We start from the raw sequence: 18,803 nt of genomic DNA on the forward strand, positions 1-18,803 counted from the left end.
TGGATTGAGATTGAATTTTATCGAATTAGGGATTGGGATTGGGAGAAGTTTGTTTTGACATTGTGGGGTTCTTGTAGGGTTCGTGCAAAGTTCAATCAATTTCACAAATTGGGGTATGAATTTGGGGATTTAGGGTTTAATCGAAGTTGACGTTGATAGAGAGCGTGCAGTTGTCGTCGTCGTCGTCGAAGTTGTGGGACCTTCTTTCGCTGAAATCTCGAGTGGTCAGGTCAGTAAAAGTTTGGTTTTTGTATTGATTATTGATGTTGATGGTGAACAGCAAGAGATGGGTGATGTTGAAGAGAGGGTTGATGTTGATGGTGAACAGCAAGAGATGAGTGATGTTGATGGTGAACAAGAGATGGGTGAACAACAAGTGGAAGTTGAGGTTGTTATAGAGGAAGAGGCCCATGGACTTGAACAAGTTGGTGGTGTGTTGGAAGAGATGGGTGATATTGACGGACAAGTGGAAGTTGAGGTTGTTATGGAGGAAGAGGTCCATGGACTTGAAGAAGTTGGTGGTGTGTTAGAACATATGGGTGATGTTGATGGAGAAGTGCAAGTTGAGGCTGTTATGGAGGAAGAGGTGCATGGAGTTGAAGTAGTTGGTGGTGATGGTGAAGACGAAGGTGAAGAAGTGAATGAAGTTGAACAAGATGTGGAAATCCGAAGTTGGAATTCCTCTTTTGACAGTGGTAGTGGTGATGGAAATAGTGAGTGGTTGGAGGGGCTTGTTGATGTCAATGTTGGTTGCGATATAGATGATGATATACATGCAGATTTGGAGGGAAATGTGGAAGTGGAAGTCCAAAGTGTTTCAAATGACTTTGTGGACCATATTCTAGTGGGAGTTCTGACAACATGTTTGATGTTAATGTAGAGGGTGGGAATGAGCAGATGTTGCCTATTGCGTATTGTGTTGTTGAAGTTGTGAACAAGGATTCGTGGAGGTGGTTCTTGGAACTATTGGTAGATGACCTTGGAGGGGATGAAATATGTTCTTCATTTACCTTTATATCAGATCAACAAAAGGTAATAGTCATAATTAATTTGTACTTGTACATTTTAACTTTAGGCACTAGTACAAAAATCGCGTACAACGTTGAATATTTTGGGCTTTTAACGGCAAATTCGCGAACGACGTCATATCAGGAGACGTTAAATTGACGTCAAATTTTAAAAAATTCGACGTTAAATTAACGTCGAATTTTGTCAATATACGACGTTAACTTAACGTCGAATTTTATCAATATTTGATGTTAATCATTTTTTTTAATTAATTGTGATCCTTTTTAACAACTCTACGATATCTGAAAAGCAGAAAAACAACAAATTTCAAGTTTTTGGTATTTTATAAAGCATGAACTTTGATCAACAACAAACAACAATAACCAACAACAAACAAGTTCAATCAAACAACAACAAACAAGTTCAACCAAACAACAACGACAAACAAGTTCAATCAAACAACAACGACAAACAAGTTTAACCAAACAACGATCATAAATAAGTTAAAAAAAAACAACAAACAAGTTCAACAAATAAGTTCTTCAAAACGAAAACGAAAACTAACCTTCAAAAGGTGGGTTCATCGGAATAAAGTGTCGTCACCCGTGAGAGAGAAAGCATAATGCATCTATGAAGGACAAGAACACGAAAGTAATCGGTTAAAACAAACGAAAATCATACATAATGTAGTTAATTAACATGCATTTGTATCAAATGAAAGAAAGATTACCTAGTCATCAAACTTCGTTCGAGAAAAGTTTGAGAAGAGAAGAGGTTCCCCCGCGCTAAGATAAAGTGAATGAACTTTCAATATCTCGCTCAAATTTTTATTGAATTCACTAACATTTTAACGTCTAACGCTACGACATTCGACGTTTTATATCCTTTTACGTCGAATTACAATTATAAACGACGTTTAATAATTGCATTTATTTACAAAAATGCCACCGATCATTTTTAACGTTGGCTATTTAGTGGTTCGACGTTAAACGCGTGACGTTATACGTTGTTTTTGCACTAGTGAGGGCCTGAAGTATTGGTTGCCTTTATTGATTACTTGTATATTTGTATTGCAGGGTCTACTTCCAGCAATACAGGAATTGCTTCCTAGAGTTGAGCAAAGGTTTTGTCTGAGGCATTTGTATGCCAACTTCAGGAAGAAATTCCCTGGCAAAAACCTCAAGCATTTAATGTGGAGGGCAGCTACAACCACACACCCACAAACTTGAGAGATGGAAATGAGAAACATAAGAGCACTGAACGAAGATGCTTACAAGCATTTGATTGTCATTCCTCCAAGGTTAGTCTTCAAAACTACAACATAATTCGTTATTCATATAATGTTAATAATTATTTTATTATTTGTTATAGGTATTGGTTAAGATCAAGGTTCACTTCAAGAGCTAAGTGTGACACCTAGTTAACAATATGAGTGAGGGCTTCAACAATGTCCTCGTAACTACCAGGAGTAAACCCATAATTACCTTGTTGGAGGAGATACGACTTTACATCATGCAAAGATAGGCCAAGAACAGGTCAAGCATATTATCATTTACTGGATCCATTTGTCCCAAGATTCACTCCAGATTTAGAAAGGAATCTCAGTTAACTAAAAATTGGATTCCTAGGTAAATTCCATTAATGACTTGTTTGTTATGTTAATTTACTACTGTGGTTCATAAATATTGTTGTCTTCTTCTACACGGTTGGTCAGGCAACAAGCTATTTGAAGTTCGTAACATGTCTAATAGTGGAGATAAGTTCGTAGCCAACATAGATAACTCCTCATGCACATGCAAAACTTGGATGATAACTGGAATTCCCTGTTGTCATTCATTGATTGCAATGAAGTTCCTCAACATTGATGGAGAACAATTTATTGACTCTTGCTACATGAAGTCCATATATGAGGAGACATATTCATCAATTATATATCCCATAAAGGGAGCCAATATGTGGATCATTACTCCAAATCCTGATGTGTCTCCTCCACACAAAAAGTATTGCTTGGAAGACCAAAGAGAAAACGAAGACTAGAGCAATGGGAAATGAGGAAGGATGATTCAAGAATGACCAAATCTGGGTTGCGGAAAAGATGTGGCATATGTAGGGAACATGGCAATAACAGAAGTCGTTGCCCATCAACAACCCAAGCAGGACCTGTGCATTGCGACGAACAAACTCCATCCACTCAACAATCTAAAATAGCACATCAGACTCAACCTCAAGCCTAGTACACTGTAGGAATGCACTTTTGTAATAGTTTAAGGCTACAAAACATTATGTAGGAAAAAACAATACATGTAGGAAAAACATGGAAGATTCTGCTTTTGTCTTCCAATCAGTGTTATTCTGCTTCTGCTTTTGAAAACACATGGAAAATTCAGGTTTAATGGTTATTTTTGTGTGTTTGATATATTTTCCCAACCAGTGTTTTGAGGGTTGATATTTACATTATTGTTTAATGCTTTATCAAGTTTATGTAATTTGTACATGTACTTTTAATGATATATTTGCCCAACCATGCTTGTGCTTATCAGTTCACTATGAAATCACGTCATATGCTTGTGCTTATCAGTTCATAATTCTTTACGAATAGTATTTTGGCCAAAACTTACAAACAATACTTTGAATTACTTCCTTACAAAAATTTACAAACAATACAAACTTTACAAGTCAAAATAACTTTGGTTCATTGCATCCTAAGTACATTCCATCATAATTACAATGAAAACACTCCTATGAACGAAAGAACATTAATCTAACTACAATAATGTTCACCGGACAAAGAACACAAACAATCCCTAAGAACACATTAAGCCTATTTTCCAATTTCTTCATTGACAAGTCCAAATCACTTATAATCTTCCATCCACCTTCCATTGCTTCTCTGTTCAAGAAAGACTCAGTCTTACCTTCACACTTTACACTCGTTTCCCTTCCACAACCCCATCATCAGCACACCATCTGAAGTAATTGCAACCACCATCTTCATCACCATTATGTGAGAAGAAAACACCAATTAGGGCAGCCTCCAACTCAGAAAAACAACAACGAAAAAACCTTACCTTGAACTTAGGGCAGTCCCAAAATTGCTTGCCTCTATTTTTAGCTGTTCTCGCAGTTTTGACAACACATTTCATTCCACAATAGCAAAACGGACCACCACTGCTAGATCCTCCTCGAGCACCACCACAGACCACATTATCATCTTGCTTCCCCCACCCACTGCATGACGAAGACGAACAAGGATGTACCATCTTCAAGCACAATGAAGTTATCCACCTTCGAAGAAGAACAACAAGCTGAATGAAAATATACCCTTTTATTAGGGATTCAAGCAGAGATTTATACAAAGTTCTCTCCCTTCAACTTTTCTCCCACATTTTACCAACTTTTTAATTTTAAAACTGCCCAAATGCACATCATTCAGCCACGTCAATTAAAAAACTCAGTCCAGCGTGACACGTCAATTAAGAAACTGAGTCTAGCGTGCCACGTCAACCACAGACTAACGCCGTTGGGCCCAATTTAACGGCAGGAGCCCAATTATTACAATTTTTACAAAATTAAGACTCAATTGAGAAACCGAAAAAAAAATAGGACGAAATTGAGATTCTCCTCGAAAATAAGCACCTGAATGATTAAACCTAATTAAAAAATAAAAAAAAATATTTTACATTATGTACGGCTTTAATATAATTATTATAAGTTAACAAATTTGTATGGTGAATATTTATCATAGGATAATAATGTAAAACTATTTTATATGATAGTAATTTTTTCCAATCTCATGAGTGCAACAAATTTATACTATATGTCAATATAAAACTGCTGATATAACTTTTAAAATAATTAAAGCAAACCAGTACTTTTCTCCCATAATTTGCCAAGTTGTGAAAGTAAATTAATTTTTTTTAGTAAACCTATATAAATAACACTGGTTATATAATTATGGTTTAATACATCATTTGGTCCCTACTTTTACGGGTTTGATTCAAAGTAATCCTACCTTTTAAAAAAGTTCAGTAAGACCCCATATTTCTTTAAAAAATGTTCAATCTGGTCCTTTCTGCTCACGCCGTTAAAAACATAACGGTGCAAATGCCACGTCATCATCACCATCTCCAGACAAACCCTAATTTCTCTCCAAGAAACCCTAGCCGTCGCACCATCCAGCGCCACCACCATCCTCGCCGGCAACTGTCCTCTCCAACACATCACGCGCCACCACCAAAGCGTCTTCTCCCTTCTGTTGCACCTCCATCACCTTTGCATCTCATCTTCATTCTTGCGCCACCACCCAAAGTGATTCCTTGCTATGCCGCGACCACAATTCTTCACCATTTTCACCCTCGCACCAGCCAAATTGTCGTCATGCCAGCAGCTGTGCCGTCCAATCTCCACCACAGAATCGTCCACCACTAACCATCAGCCAAATTGCTAGTTGCTGTAGATCGCAAATCGCCACTCTTCTTCTCCACCACTAATCGCGCCGCTGCTTGCCTCCACCTGCAACCACAGTCAAACCTGCAAGCAAACCTGTGGAGACCTAGGGTTTCTCGCATTCTCATCGCATAACTTTGGTGGTGGCGTGTGATGCGTTGAAGAGGACGGCTGCCGGCGAGGATGGCGGTGATGATGCTGGATGGTGCGACGGCTAGGGTTTCTTGGAGAGAAATTAAGGTTTTTCTGGAGATGGTGATGATGACATGGCAGAGACTTTTTTTTCAAATTAAAAAATCATTTAAGTCTACCTATTAACGTGTGCCACGTGCTTATGAGATGCCACAGTGACATTTACACTGTTATGTTTTTAACAGCGTGAGCAGAAAAGACCAGATTGAACATTTTTTAGCGAAATATGGGATCTTACTGAACCTTTTTAAAATATAGGATTACTTTGAATCAAACTCCTAAAAGTAGGGACCAAATGATGTATTAAACCTATAATTATAGGTATATGCATATTTACCTTGTCCCATCCCATTAGTTATTTCTATCTTGAATTATTATTATGTTAAATTAATTTGATTTTTTATAACTGTTTAAATTTTGTCTAATTATTATTTAATGTTTATGTAATTATGATCTTTTTCTCTAAATTTGATATGGATAAAATAAAATATGTATTATCTTTATATTAAATAATTTATAATATTATATGTTTAAAAAAAATATTTAATAAATATTTGAAACAAAGGTAAAAAAATAAGTATATTTACTATTCGATTGAAATGTAAATAAGACAAAAGTTGGATATTTAACATGAGAATGATAATTTAACATGAAAATGATAATGTAAATATATTTTTATTTCAAATATAGAGATGAGAAAGTGAACCAAACCATCTCACCTTACTTCATTATTATCCCCTAAATAGAACATAATTTGTTCTTAACATTAGGTATCAAATGGATTTTTGAGACATTCTTATTAAACTCATAGACATTCTCTGTATGAGTTACCTATTTTGAATTGGGATTGATTTTACTTAATCATAAATAAAATCCTACATTACCAAGGAACATTTATAATGTTTATTTTACTAATAATTTTTCAAGTATTTATTAAATAATCTTTTTATAGAAAATATAAAAAATTAAAACAAATAAAACATAATATTGTCCAACATTTATAAAAAAAATACAATTTTTTCTTCAATATTAAATTTTAAATTTTAAAATAAAATATTTAAAAAACTAATGGAAATTCAACACAATTTATTCCACTTCTAATTTAAAAATGTTCAATGTTAGTTATATGAAAATATCCAATTAATTGAAATGTAATTTTATTCAAATCCTAGTAAATAAATAAATAGGAGTTTATTTGTCAATAAATTTAGATAAATTACACTTGAATTTTAAGATATTATTTTTGGACATGTATAACTTGAATCTAAAGATTCACAAGAGTTGTGAATAAAATGTTAGAAAAATAGAAGAGAGAGAAAGAGTAGGGTAACAGCGACAAGAAAATGAAGAAGTCTTCGGGAGGCGCAGGTGACAAGAAGAGGCCCCGACGCTCCTCGGCACCAGATCCCGCCTCCGACGTCCCTCCTAGGGTTAGGGTTTCCATTTACCATCTTCAATTTTCCACTTCCGTTTTTCCTCTATCTGCTATATTTCTCCCATTCTTAATCTCACTCTACGCCTTTTCTTCTCATTTTCGTTCCCACCAAAACACATCTGATCAAATTTTGGGTTTCAATTTGTTTTGGTGGTTTGAATTTCGGTAATGTGCTGATTGTAACCGCGGAAGAACGATAAGCACTATACTATTTGGCTAGAGTGTGTGTGATAGTGCCATGTTTTCAGCTCAATTTTTTCTTTAATTTCTCCAAATAGGGTTTTTGTTGTGATTGTAACATTTTTTGCCATTTTCAATTTCACTAGTGTTTTTTTATGGAGAAAGAGAATTTTGGAAGCAAGGTTGAGTTTTTATTAACATTTGATCTGGTGTGTGTGTAGTTTTTTTGGTTGATTTATGCTTCAATATATGCTGAAATGTCTATTTTTTCTTTTTGTCCCGTTTGTAGAATGTCATTGTGCAGGTCATGTTCAATTGAACCATGAATTTGAGTTATGCTATTTTGCCTCTTTTATTTACTGATAAACGAGCTGTTTCTGTTATTTTGTGACTGAGTTGGGGTTTCTTTGTTCACAGAAACAAGCTGTCAAGAAAGATGTGTTCCAGGTGTTTGCTGAGAAGGTTAGAGATCACAAGGAATTGGTTTCGAGATGGGCTGTTCTACAGGAGACTCGTGTTGAGTATTTTAGAGGGAAGGATTTTGTGAGCTTCTTGAAAAACAATCCGGAGCTCAAGGATATTCTAGAATCAGATAGGAATTTAGAGACAGAGGAGATTGCCAACATTCTACTTGGGAAAAATCTTTTAGTGCGCTGTGATCGTGTTGTAAAAACTGTTCGTCCTGGGAAGAAAAAGTTGTCTACCTGGCCTGCACATTTGGAAATTTTCCCTGTTAGTGTTTTTTACTCTTGGTTTGAGCCTTATTTCTGCAATTATTGAATGCAATGATTATATCAGAAAGTTCAACATGTATGTACTTGAATGTAGTCTGTCAATATCTCAGAAATTTCTGACTCTGCATTATTGACCTGTTGGACGTTTCCTTTTACCCCCACAACTATGTTGCTGATTGAATCATTCAATTTTTTGTGGTGTTGATATATTCATTTTGGTTTTATCTGTAGAATAGGTTTGCTTGCATTATTGGGTGTCTATTTTTTAAATTTCTATGTAATAAGCTGGTGGTGCATTCATAGATAAGTATATTGTTTTGCTACCTATATGTGTATTCATGGAACAATTGTATTTTCATTTTACATATGTTTGCAATTCAGGATATTTCTAATCTTGAAAAAAATAAAGAAAACAACTTCAGGGAAGAAATATATGAACATTGTAAGGTATCTATGGAGTTTAAGTGCATTTCCTATGTTAAAATTATCACAATGTATGGTTTTTTCTCTGCCACAGTTTGTGACTGGGTTTATTTTTGTGCTTGAATTTAACAAAATTTGATTGTCTTTTGCAGGAACAAGTATTTTCTGAAAATGATGCTTTCTTTGCATGGACGTTTGCTAAACGCCATCCGCTTTGGCAGACACTCCTCTCATTTTTCTGGCCTGTGTTAACGTTGGCTATATGCTTATTCCCTGTGTACCCTCATCGCTGCAAGCTATTGATACTTTACTCATGTGCTGGGATCCTTTTCCTCATCCTCTCTGTACTTTTGAGTAAGTTTTTCTTTCCTTTAATAGTTGATTTTTTTTGGCTACTTTCTTCATGTAGTTTAAGTTATTTAGTGTTTGTGTTGCATGAGGTAGCTATAGTACTATAACAGTGCAAAAAAGCACAATTTTTAAAATTTAAAGATGTTGGAGATTCTCAACTAGAGATATGGCTAATTATAGGTTTGAATTATGTTTGAGGTTCGCTTCCTAAGATAGTATTTGAGCTTTATTTTAACGAAATTTTTTGGGACTATCATGTCACCTACTATGAGTCACCCACAAATATTTGGTCACACGATTGTGATGTTTAATTCTCAACATGAAGGGTAGTTGGAAATGTCACATCTACTAGAGATATGACCAAACTTTAGTATATAAATAGGTATAAATTTCACCTAATAAGCCAGTGGTGTGAGATGAGTTAGAGTAGAAGTGCAGTTTCTAAGAGAAGATATGAACATGTTAATATAACTTTTTAAACAATGAGTGAAAAAGCTTTCATTAGGAAACTACAAATCAATGTGATAACAATGAAAGCCTTTTACGGTAGGTGATTGAAAGTCGATCTATCATGATTATAATTCAGGAGGTTTAGTCTTCAAATGAGGAAGAGGAAATTGGGTGCTTAGTTGAAATTTGAATTGTGTAAAGAATATAATAATAAGAATTGGAAAAATAGGATTCATTGTATGATTTTCATTCATATATTTTTGTGTACAAATACTCTGTTCATATAGCATCTCAATTCCTACAATTCAAGACTAAATTAAAAAAGTTCTGATTATATAATATTTTGTACTGCTATACAAACCTATTATTCAACTGGTCAAATATCTTCATCTCAACAATAAAGACATTCTAGAGTATCAGTATTGCAATATCTCATGAAAAGGAGAGGTTTGTGATTGTGATAAGTTACTAAAATCTGGGAGATATTACATTTTAGTATTAGGTTTCTGTTTTTTTGAACTTCGAATGGGTTTTTATGAGTTAGGATGTTTGTGCAAAATAAAAGCAATGTAAGGAAGGTTTGAGTTTTTGAATGCTAAACTGATACAAGAGGAGGTCATTTTTCAATAATAATGGAGATATGTGGAAAAATACATCTGCTGCTTGGAATTTTATTATTGAATAATTTTTGCCCTGTGCAGAAAAATATATGTCTCCTTCTATGAGTTATACAGCTTGAAAGCCGGATGCTTTAGACCTGTGAAATAGGAGAATCCATCGCATGCACCTTGATTTCGCTTGGTTTTGGGTTTTGACAAACGTTTTCAAACTTATACTTTAAGTTGCTTTGTTTATGCACATCGCAACTCGTTGACTTCTGGAATTTATATATTGTCACAGTTGTTAGATGCTCAAGGAATAAGATATATTTCTTTGAACTTCTTGTGCTCTTGGCAGCCATAATTGTTTTTATTAGAAGTGGATTATTGTCTGAAATATGCTTTATTAAGGGCAGCACATTCTGGTTCAGTGCTTCCCTGGGCCTCATGAACTGTTTTTTTTAATGTTGTAGTAAGAGGTGCAATATTTGGTGCTTTATATATCATTCTTGGAAAGCGAATCTGGTTTTTCCCTAACATCCTTGCCGAGGAAGCAACACTTGGGGAGTTGTTTAGATTCTGGCCTAAGAAAGATGAAGAGGAGAAGCCCAAGTGGACAACGAGGATTTTCTATGCTGGGGTAGCTGTGCTGTTCATATTATTACTGAGGCATCATGCACCTGATGAAGCTGCCAGAGCAAGGTACGCCCTAAACACTAACAACAATGGATGAAATGATTATATCATTTCACATTCTGGCAGAAAAATAGTCATAAACTGGAACTCAGCTTAAATTCCTTTTCAGTTGCATCTATAAACAAATCCATAAAATGGAAAAGCAAAACTATTTATTGTTGGTCTTTTCTAACTGGTACAACATGTTGCTTTGGTTTTGTGCAGGTACCACAAGAGGGTATCTAACATCATTGACGATGTTCTTGAATGGTCCCCAACTTTAGCCTTGTCTGGGATGATGGATAAGCAACAAAATGTGGCTAATGCCACGGGGTCTGCTGATACTAGCAAAACTGGAGCAGAGCATGCAGCTGATGGTGATGATGAAAATAGTTTCATGGAACAATATAATAATACCGAAGAAGTGATAGAGGATGTGGATGATGATAAACAGCATGATTAAAGGTTAATCATATATACCTAAATGAAATATATGTAGTGACTAGTTCACAATTTTCCTTTTGAGTGTAAAAGTACCATGTATGAAATAATAACATAAAAGTGGTTCGCTTTCAAATCGATCCTCTTAACGGATGATTTTTCTCTGCTTCTCATGCGCGCGCCCAAGTTAAAATGGCAGAGGTTAGTTTTTGTCTGATAGGTAAAAAATGTTTTAAATATATTAATTTAAAATAAAGATTACATTTTATAAGTGAAGTAGGTTAATTATTTTATTTTATAGCACAAACTATCATGAAGACTCAATTATTATTGTACGGAAAACATCTGTTTATAAATATTGGAAAATGTCATCATAATCTTGCAATGCCGAAAAAACATTTTTTAAATGGTTTGTCGTTTACTAATATATTGTTTTCCAAAGTAACACTTTAATGTTACTTTTATCCTTGAATAGTCTGATTTGATTCCTAGAAGTCTGTGCATGTACTTTAGTTTCTGAAGTTATTAATTTTCTAGTAAATTAGTCCTTTGAATTTGACCAGATTTTGTTAACCAAGTTATCATGAAGCTTAGAATTAAGGACGAAAATAGGTTAAATAATTTCAATATTTACGACCTAATTCGTACAAGATATATCGTTAGCTACACTATTTAGCAAAAAGATAATGACCCAAACTTTCAAAAACTATCTTTAGAGAAGTTGGTTATCCTATGATAAGCTTATCTGTCCAAATATTTTTTTAGAATTTATTTTAAGAACTAAAACATTTTTTTATGTTATTGTGGTTCTAATAATTTCAAGTGTTAAAGAATGTGGATCCATGTTTTAGTTTTTCCTTCACTAATCTAATGCATGCGTTTTTACCATGTTACACCCAAAATAAACTACTCGAAGCTGGAAGTGGAGAAATCAGAACGAGCACGACATTGATCTTTTCTTCACTTCAGTAATAAAACATGGGAATAATACTTATTGATAACTTTTAAACTCAATAGATTACATTTTTTAACTCAAGCGCCTCTTATTTTAATATTTGAATGAAAAAACATATACACATATTTGTCCTACAAGCTAAGTGACCAAGGAATAGCATGTACTTCAAGTTTAGATAAAAACACCTTTATTCTCCCCCATTTGAACAGACTCCCACTTATATTATAATATACAAGAATAATCAGATGAGGAAATCTTGCTCACTTCTACAAAAGACCAAACTTACGTTTGAAGATGCTAGAAATATTACTTTTTCATTCATGAAAATTTAATTCTGTAGAACAATGACTAGCGAAAAATTAAAACAAAGGCCAATAAATGCTGTAATAACTAAAAGCATGTTCATTAACACTTGAAATTAAAACTATGACGTCTCATGTTAACATTAACAGCCAGTTGAACTACACAATAAACCAGTCAAACAGAGTGTTGGTACATCAAGAGTTTGTTTCTTCTAACCTGATCATCATCCATCCAAGTTGGTTGAAGTTGGAGTTGACTAACCACTATAAAACTGTACAAAATTAAAAATGAGCAAAGAATGAAGGATTGATTGACCGACTTCAACAGAAATCACAAATATCAATAATCAATCACTCTTTTCGCTCCCCCATAATATCATTCACACCACAAACACAAGAACAAAGCCAAGAATGATTTGCCGCTTGGCACATATATTGCCAAGAATGTTTACAGATAACCAAGGTATTCACCAATATGTCTCTAGGATACAAACCAACCTCGGCCTCTAAACCCCCCCCATCAATTGTGGTTTAGTTCTGACCTGAACGGTCCCCTTCCTCCACTCTTTCACCTGAGGATGAATGATACACCGAAGATTGCAAACCGTGATGATTATTGTAAGAGCCACTGACATTTTGGAAACCAGGTGCTTCGAACCTGTTCTGTACTTTTGCTGCTCTTGCATCTTGTTGCATGTTAGGAGAATTCCAGGTTTCCGCAGAGTCAGAATGCAAAGGTTCAGAACCAGATGAACTAATTGATTGTGATGATAGGACAGAGTCAGCACCATTATCCTTTTCCTTGCCTGAGTTGTTTGAACCCTCAGCATCGGATTTCTTTGCAAATCGTCCTCCGGTACCCCTCGCCCGTCTCATAGCATGCTGGTGCCGAGACTCGTGAAGATATGGCTGTGAGACACAGATGTCAGCACAGCCCAATAGTGCAATAGTGATCCAGAAAATATCAAACACAACAGTGGCACAAGTAGAACTAAATTCCATGTCCCATAAAAAACATTTTCAACATGGTAAATAAAAGAATACGCTACTTAATTCCTGTTTTGATTCTCAGTTTCAAACATATTACTGTTGGAATAAAGTTAACTGCATATGATGTTTACCACTGAAAGGCAAAATTAGAGAGGAGTCCCCAGAAGTTAATATAGAAAAATCATTATAGGAGATACTAGGTTGTTACGAGAGAAATCAGAGATTGGAATGAAAACCGTGAGGAAAGTTTATACAGAGTCATTCATTACATTCGTCATGCATGAATAGAGAATATTTTATTTCCTCTACTAAAAATTTTATGTCTACAATAAATACAGAATATATTATTCTGGTTTTCAACATAGGTTATAACAAGGTTGTTAACGTTTATGCAGTGTTTTCCGCTGCCTGCATTGCAATGCTATTTATTTTACCACTCCTGACTTCCTTGAGACTACAATAACAGATCCTAGCAAAAAATATATTGGAAGTTGTTCTTATTTACATTTATTTTGATTCAGCCTATTACACAATAGATGTTCATTTCATAAATATTTTCACAGTTCCAACTTCCAATTTGGAATAAAGGAGAACCAATTTGTCACAACATCTTTAATTCAGCATGGTCATGGACATTACTGAAATGGATATTGATGCACAAGCATCTCGATCTACACACATTGAAATATGGTCATGCTGTACAATGGTACAACATGACAACAGGAATTTCACATTCCACTAGCTTTTTTTTTTCATCTAAACATGGTCAGTGTTCAAGATTATATTACACCCTTTGGCAAACAGAATTACATTCACGAGGTAGACTTCTTTTTTACTTCCATTGCATCTTTGGTAGAAAACCTTCACACATAGATTAGATAAAATTAATCCATGTCCCAATGATTTTCCTTTTTAGATCACCAGAGAGTTATAAGTTTTAGTACACAAGTACAGTAAAAGAAGACATGGCTTAAAAAATATCTCACGTAAAATGTGGTTAGATATCACTTGTTCAAATAGTAGTTACAATAACAAAGACAACACATTTGTACCTTTCTAGATTTTATTAGCTTCCTTTCAAGTTCTGCTTTAGCACGGGCTTGTCTTCGCCTCAGAATTCCTTGGTACTGTTTGGCATTCACATATACAGGCTCTTGAGCCATCTCAAGGGGCAAAGGCATCCTGGCATGAGGCATTCCTATAAAAGGAGGATATCCCTAATGGTAAAAAAAATATTATTTGGTTACTTATCTGCTATCCAAATATGACCAATTCTTTAAACAAGAAAATAGATCAAACAGAATGAAACAAATTTACAGTTATTACAAGAACATATCTGTTCAGGATTATATGCTAACCATATTTCTTATTACACAAATTTGAGGAAATTGCAACTCAGTAACTGTTATACTATGACCTGTATATGCAATCATAACCTTTGATAAAGTATTTGCACAAGATTAATTACATACCAACTGCTGGTGACCATAAGCTGCCATCATGCCCCCATAATATGGATCTTGATAAGGATTTGTAGCACATGCCTGTATCAAAAAATTTAAAGAGTCCAATCCATCCCACAAAACATGCAGCAATAAATTCTACTACATATTTTCTATAAAATGATATGCATGAGTCAGCAAGAATTTATGCTATTAATGCACTCTATATTTGGACCGTGTTTAAATGTTAAAAAAGTGATGAGACCAAAGGAAAAGACTAACAATTGAATGACCAACAAGTTCCAGCTGCGGTGTCTGAGTAAGGCATTCTTCACGCATGGATGGTGCAGATGATGCAGTATGCTGGGTCCCTTGCTGTTCTTGCCCATAATTTCCTGCAAAGTAAATAATACAACGTATTAATAGTTGGAAGAATGAAAAAGTTACAAAATACAAAATTAAAAAGTAACAATTCATTTGATTATGTTCCCTAATTTCATTTCCATCATGTGTCTTTAAATGGTTAAATGATACTCTAAGCACCTGGTTCGTTAGGAGCAGCAGGCTGCGATTCTTTAGTGGCATCATCATCTTCCTCATTCATCCCGCTATTGGACAAAGACTGGCCTTCTTCATTGGACTCAGAATCACCATTAGGGCACTCAAGAGATGACGAATTGGATGCATTTGCCCCAGCCATTGTTTGGGCCAAGGGATTGTAACCAATACCGCGCCACCAAGGCTCGGAATAAACACTTCCAGGTTGAAAGGAATGAGGATCTGACCTCAGTCGATTTGCAGTTTCAGACTTGGACTGCATGTCTACAGATCCCTACAAAAGCAACACAGTGATGCACAAAATCATATTCCTTACACTAAGACAAAGCCAACTGATAGTAAAACAAAACTGATAACCTTTATAAAAATAAATTCAATCTCCGGGGGGGAATGATAAAAACCAACCAGCAACCCACACCGAAATTGATCATGATTCATCATAAAATCAAACAAGCCTTTTTTTTTAACCAGCTAAAAGTAACAAAGCTGGAATTCATTCATTTTGTGTACAATAGACAACATCTATCAAATGATAGTTACATCTATAGATATAAAGCAGGGGAACAAAAACTCAAACACTATCTTAAATTTTTAAAGCCGTATTAGTCAAACAGACAACCGAACAGAAGCACAGGAAGACCATAGCATACATCAACAGCATATGTTATCCAACTGTCGGTCAGTGCCAGACAACCAACCGCACACTACCTACGAAGCTCAGCCTCGCCAAATTTCAACAAATTTGTCACTTTACACCACCCCAAAACACTCAATTCTCCCCACATTCACACAAAACCTTATTTCAGCTAAATTCCCCTTCCCGCCACGAAAAAAAAAATATATTTCGTGATTCCATTCAAGAATTCCCACATCACAGCTCAATCAGTCAACAAATTCTCCGACCAATCTTCAAACAATTCACATAGGAAGAACGAAGCCGAAAACCCTAATCCCCAAAAGACTCTGACAGAAACGAATCACGCAATTAAACGAAACCCCCAAATCAATCGAGAGAAGAATCGAGTGAAAAGAATACCAGAGTACTTACTTACCAAGAGAAAGAACAGAAAACCCTAGATTTTGGGTCCTCAGATTCTGATAGAAAATTCAAAAGGCGCTATCTTGATTCCTCTCTCTCTGTCTCTCTGTCTCTCACGCATACACTCTCAAATTAGCACCAGAAATTAATTAATAGCAGCAACACCAATTACAATAGAGAAAGTTTAAATAAATAAAAAAATTGAAACAAAAGTTCAATGAAAAAAAAGATAAGAAAATTTGTAAAATAACAAACTTAACACTCTCACAAAGTCTTTGGGTCTTGGTCTTTTTAAGTCTTCAGTCCTCAAACTGCATTTTCCTTTATTTAATCAATTAATTAATTTTTTTTCTTCAACAAAGAAGGGTAATGATGACGTCACCTACCTGTGGGGTCACCAAGGACACGTGGAGGAGGGGAACCGGCAGTGCCGGTGGCAAGAGAGGGTGCGTCGTGTGAGACAGAGGTGAAGCGTGACCGGGGATAGTGGGTTGGGATTGAGGGTGAGGGCTGCGGGTGAGGTTATCAGGGCCCTTGAGAGGAACCCAACAAAAGAAAAATGTGGCCCACGTTACACGCACTTGAGCAGCACAAGTCCGCGAAACGCGTGGCCTCTGTGTGGGGACCACATCGTTCCACCGCTGACAGCAACCTCAGACACGTGTTTGAGACGAATTCAATTAGTTTTTTACACTGATTTTAGTCAGTTTTTATGATTTGAACGACTAACTTTATTTTTTTTCTAAATATAAAAGGAATTAATTAAAAATTGAGTAAAGTTAATTAAAATTATTGTGATTGTTTTTAGAAAAAAAATTATTGAATCCGTTGAGATGAAAATACATTTAATATTAGTAGAGAAAGTTAATTTTTTTTCACAATTGTCAAAATATTAATTATATTTATTTTTATTCAGTCTAACAAATATATTAAAAATACAGTTCAGTAAAATTTATTAAACATGTTTATTCTCTATTAGTCCATGTTTACATCTATTTGAACAATTTATAACTAATTTTTAGTTATTATAATTATTGTTTATATTAAGATATTATATTATTGTTAGTAACTTATTTGTTATTATTACTCTAATTATAACATAGGTTTATTATCAAATACAATTATTATTCTTAAAATAGTATTTAAACTTTTCTAATTACTTAAACATTGAAATGTCTATACAAGTGAATTTTCCTCTTTATATAATAAGGATTTAAATTAGGTCATAAAAAATATTTAAATCACTATTAAAATCTTATCACCTATTTGTAAATTCATGCCATCTCATAAAATTAATATTAAATCATTATTAATCATCAATAGTAATAATAATAAAATTAAATAATATGCATTAATGCTATTTTATTAAAATTGAAAAATGTCGAAAATATTTAATTTTAGGTATTTTTACTATAAGAAAAATAATTTTAAATTAATTAACGCAATCTAATTCTAATTGAATTAGGTTCTTAAAAGAAAGAAAAAATCCATCCAGCTTAATTAAGTTTAGTTGGATTGGAAAAAGGGGAAATTGACCAACTTCAACACATATCTTTTATATATATATATATATATATATATATATATATATATATATATATATATATATATATATATATATATATATATATATATATAAAAGATAGTGATACTTTTGACAACAATTTTATGACAATATTTTAACATTGTCTATGTGTCATTCTGTAATTGGTTTATATTGGTGTTTATGATTATTATTATTGATTGTGGAATAATTTTGGACCAATCACAGAATGACACGTAGACAGTGTTAAAATGTTATCAAAGTATCATTATATCATATTATATATATATATATATATATATATATATATATATATATATCCTAGATATAACGAGTTTTACAAAACCATAACTTTACATTATTATCTTTTAACATATAAGATTGTTTTAGTAGTTTTAGGATATTTTTTTATAAGTTTAATTAGTAATTTAGTTTTGATATCTTTAATTGTTTTGAATGAGTTTTTATATAAGGAGAAAGTTGAGAACACACCTTTGAGCTCAATTTATATAAGAATTTTATACTATTTTTAATTTAAAATGGTTTATGGGTCTTTATACCTATATTTACTGAATTTGATGGTGTCGTTATGATATGAGACTAGACTCGGTACACAATTACTTAAAACTTTTATAATTTTTTTTTCATATTGTATTTATATGAGTTGGTCACAAAAGCTAACTATTAACTTTGATGTCATTACGAGTCTCTTTATCGAGAAAAAAGATTCACTAGGGAGACATAATACTAGGGAAACTTGAATCCAACTTATATAGAAAATTGACATCACTTCTAAAATTTAAGATAATGAGTTTTATTCGGTTTTCTTGTTGACGCGATCAAATTAATACTACTAAATTATAGAAACTTCAATATTGCTAAGATAATACCCAACAAAATATAAGAAAGGGTTAGTAAAATAATAAAAAAGGTAAAAATAAAGAAAAGATTAAAGAACACAAGATAAAAAAAGGAAATTTATAAAGATATTTAAAAAGATAAAAAAAATGATAAAAAAATAGGTTGATTTCTTTTATATC

At 33.7% G+C, this 18,803-nt stretch overlaps 2 protein-coding genes across 3 annotated transcripts; one reads left to right on the forward strand and one right to left on the reverse strand.

The window, feature by feature from the left end:
• Window positions 1–6,916: 6,916 nt before the first annotated feature.
• LOC124834710 (translocation protein-like protein) lies at window positions 6,917–11,070 on the forward strand. Its single transcript, XM_047309476.2, has 5 exons — window positions 6,917–7,076; window positions 7,679–7,993; window positions 8,571–8,772; window positions 10,292–10,520; window positions 10,719–11,070. The coding sequence occupies exons 1-5, from the start codon at window positions 6,990–6,992 to the stop codon at window positions 10,954–10,956; spliced, it is 1,071 nt and encodes a 356-aa protein (XP_047165432.1). The 5' UTR covers window positions 6,917–6,989; the 3' UTR covers window positions 10,957–11,070.
• Window positions 11,071–12,268: 1,198 nt separating this feature from the next.
• On the reverse strand, window positions 12,269–16,505 carry NF-YA9 (nuclear factor Y, subunit A9). 2 transcript variants are annotated; one of them, XM_047309474.2, is made up of 6 exons: window positions 16,230–16,505; window positions 15,167–15,455; window positions 14,906–15,018; window positions 14,654–14,725; window positions 14,234–14,398; window positions 12,269–13,100 (listed from the first exon to the last, which is right to left on the reverse strand). In XM_047309474.2, exons 2-6 carry the CDS (start codon window positions 15,441–15,443, stop codon window positions 12,723–12,725), a joined length of 1,005 nt encoding a protein of 334 aa, XP_047165430.2. In that variant the 5' UTR covers window positions 15,444–15,455; window positions 16,230–16,505; the 3' UTR covers window positions 12,269–12,722. The 2 variants fall into 2 exon arrangements, with proteins under 2 accessions (XP_047165430.2, XP_047165429.2); XM_047309473.2 differs by having other exon boundaries at window positions 16,234–16,504.
• Between the last annotated feature and the right edge of the window lie 2,298 nt (window positions 16,506–18,803).

This window comes from Vigna umbellata, chromosome 5 (assembly GCF_029865625.1).
Source record: "Vigna umbellata cultivar VRB3 chromosome 5, Vumbellata_1.0, whole genome shotgun sequence".
NCBI classification, from domain to species: Eukaryota; Viridiplantae; Streptophyta; class Magnoliopsida; order Fabales; family Fabaceae; genus Vigna; species Vigna umbellata.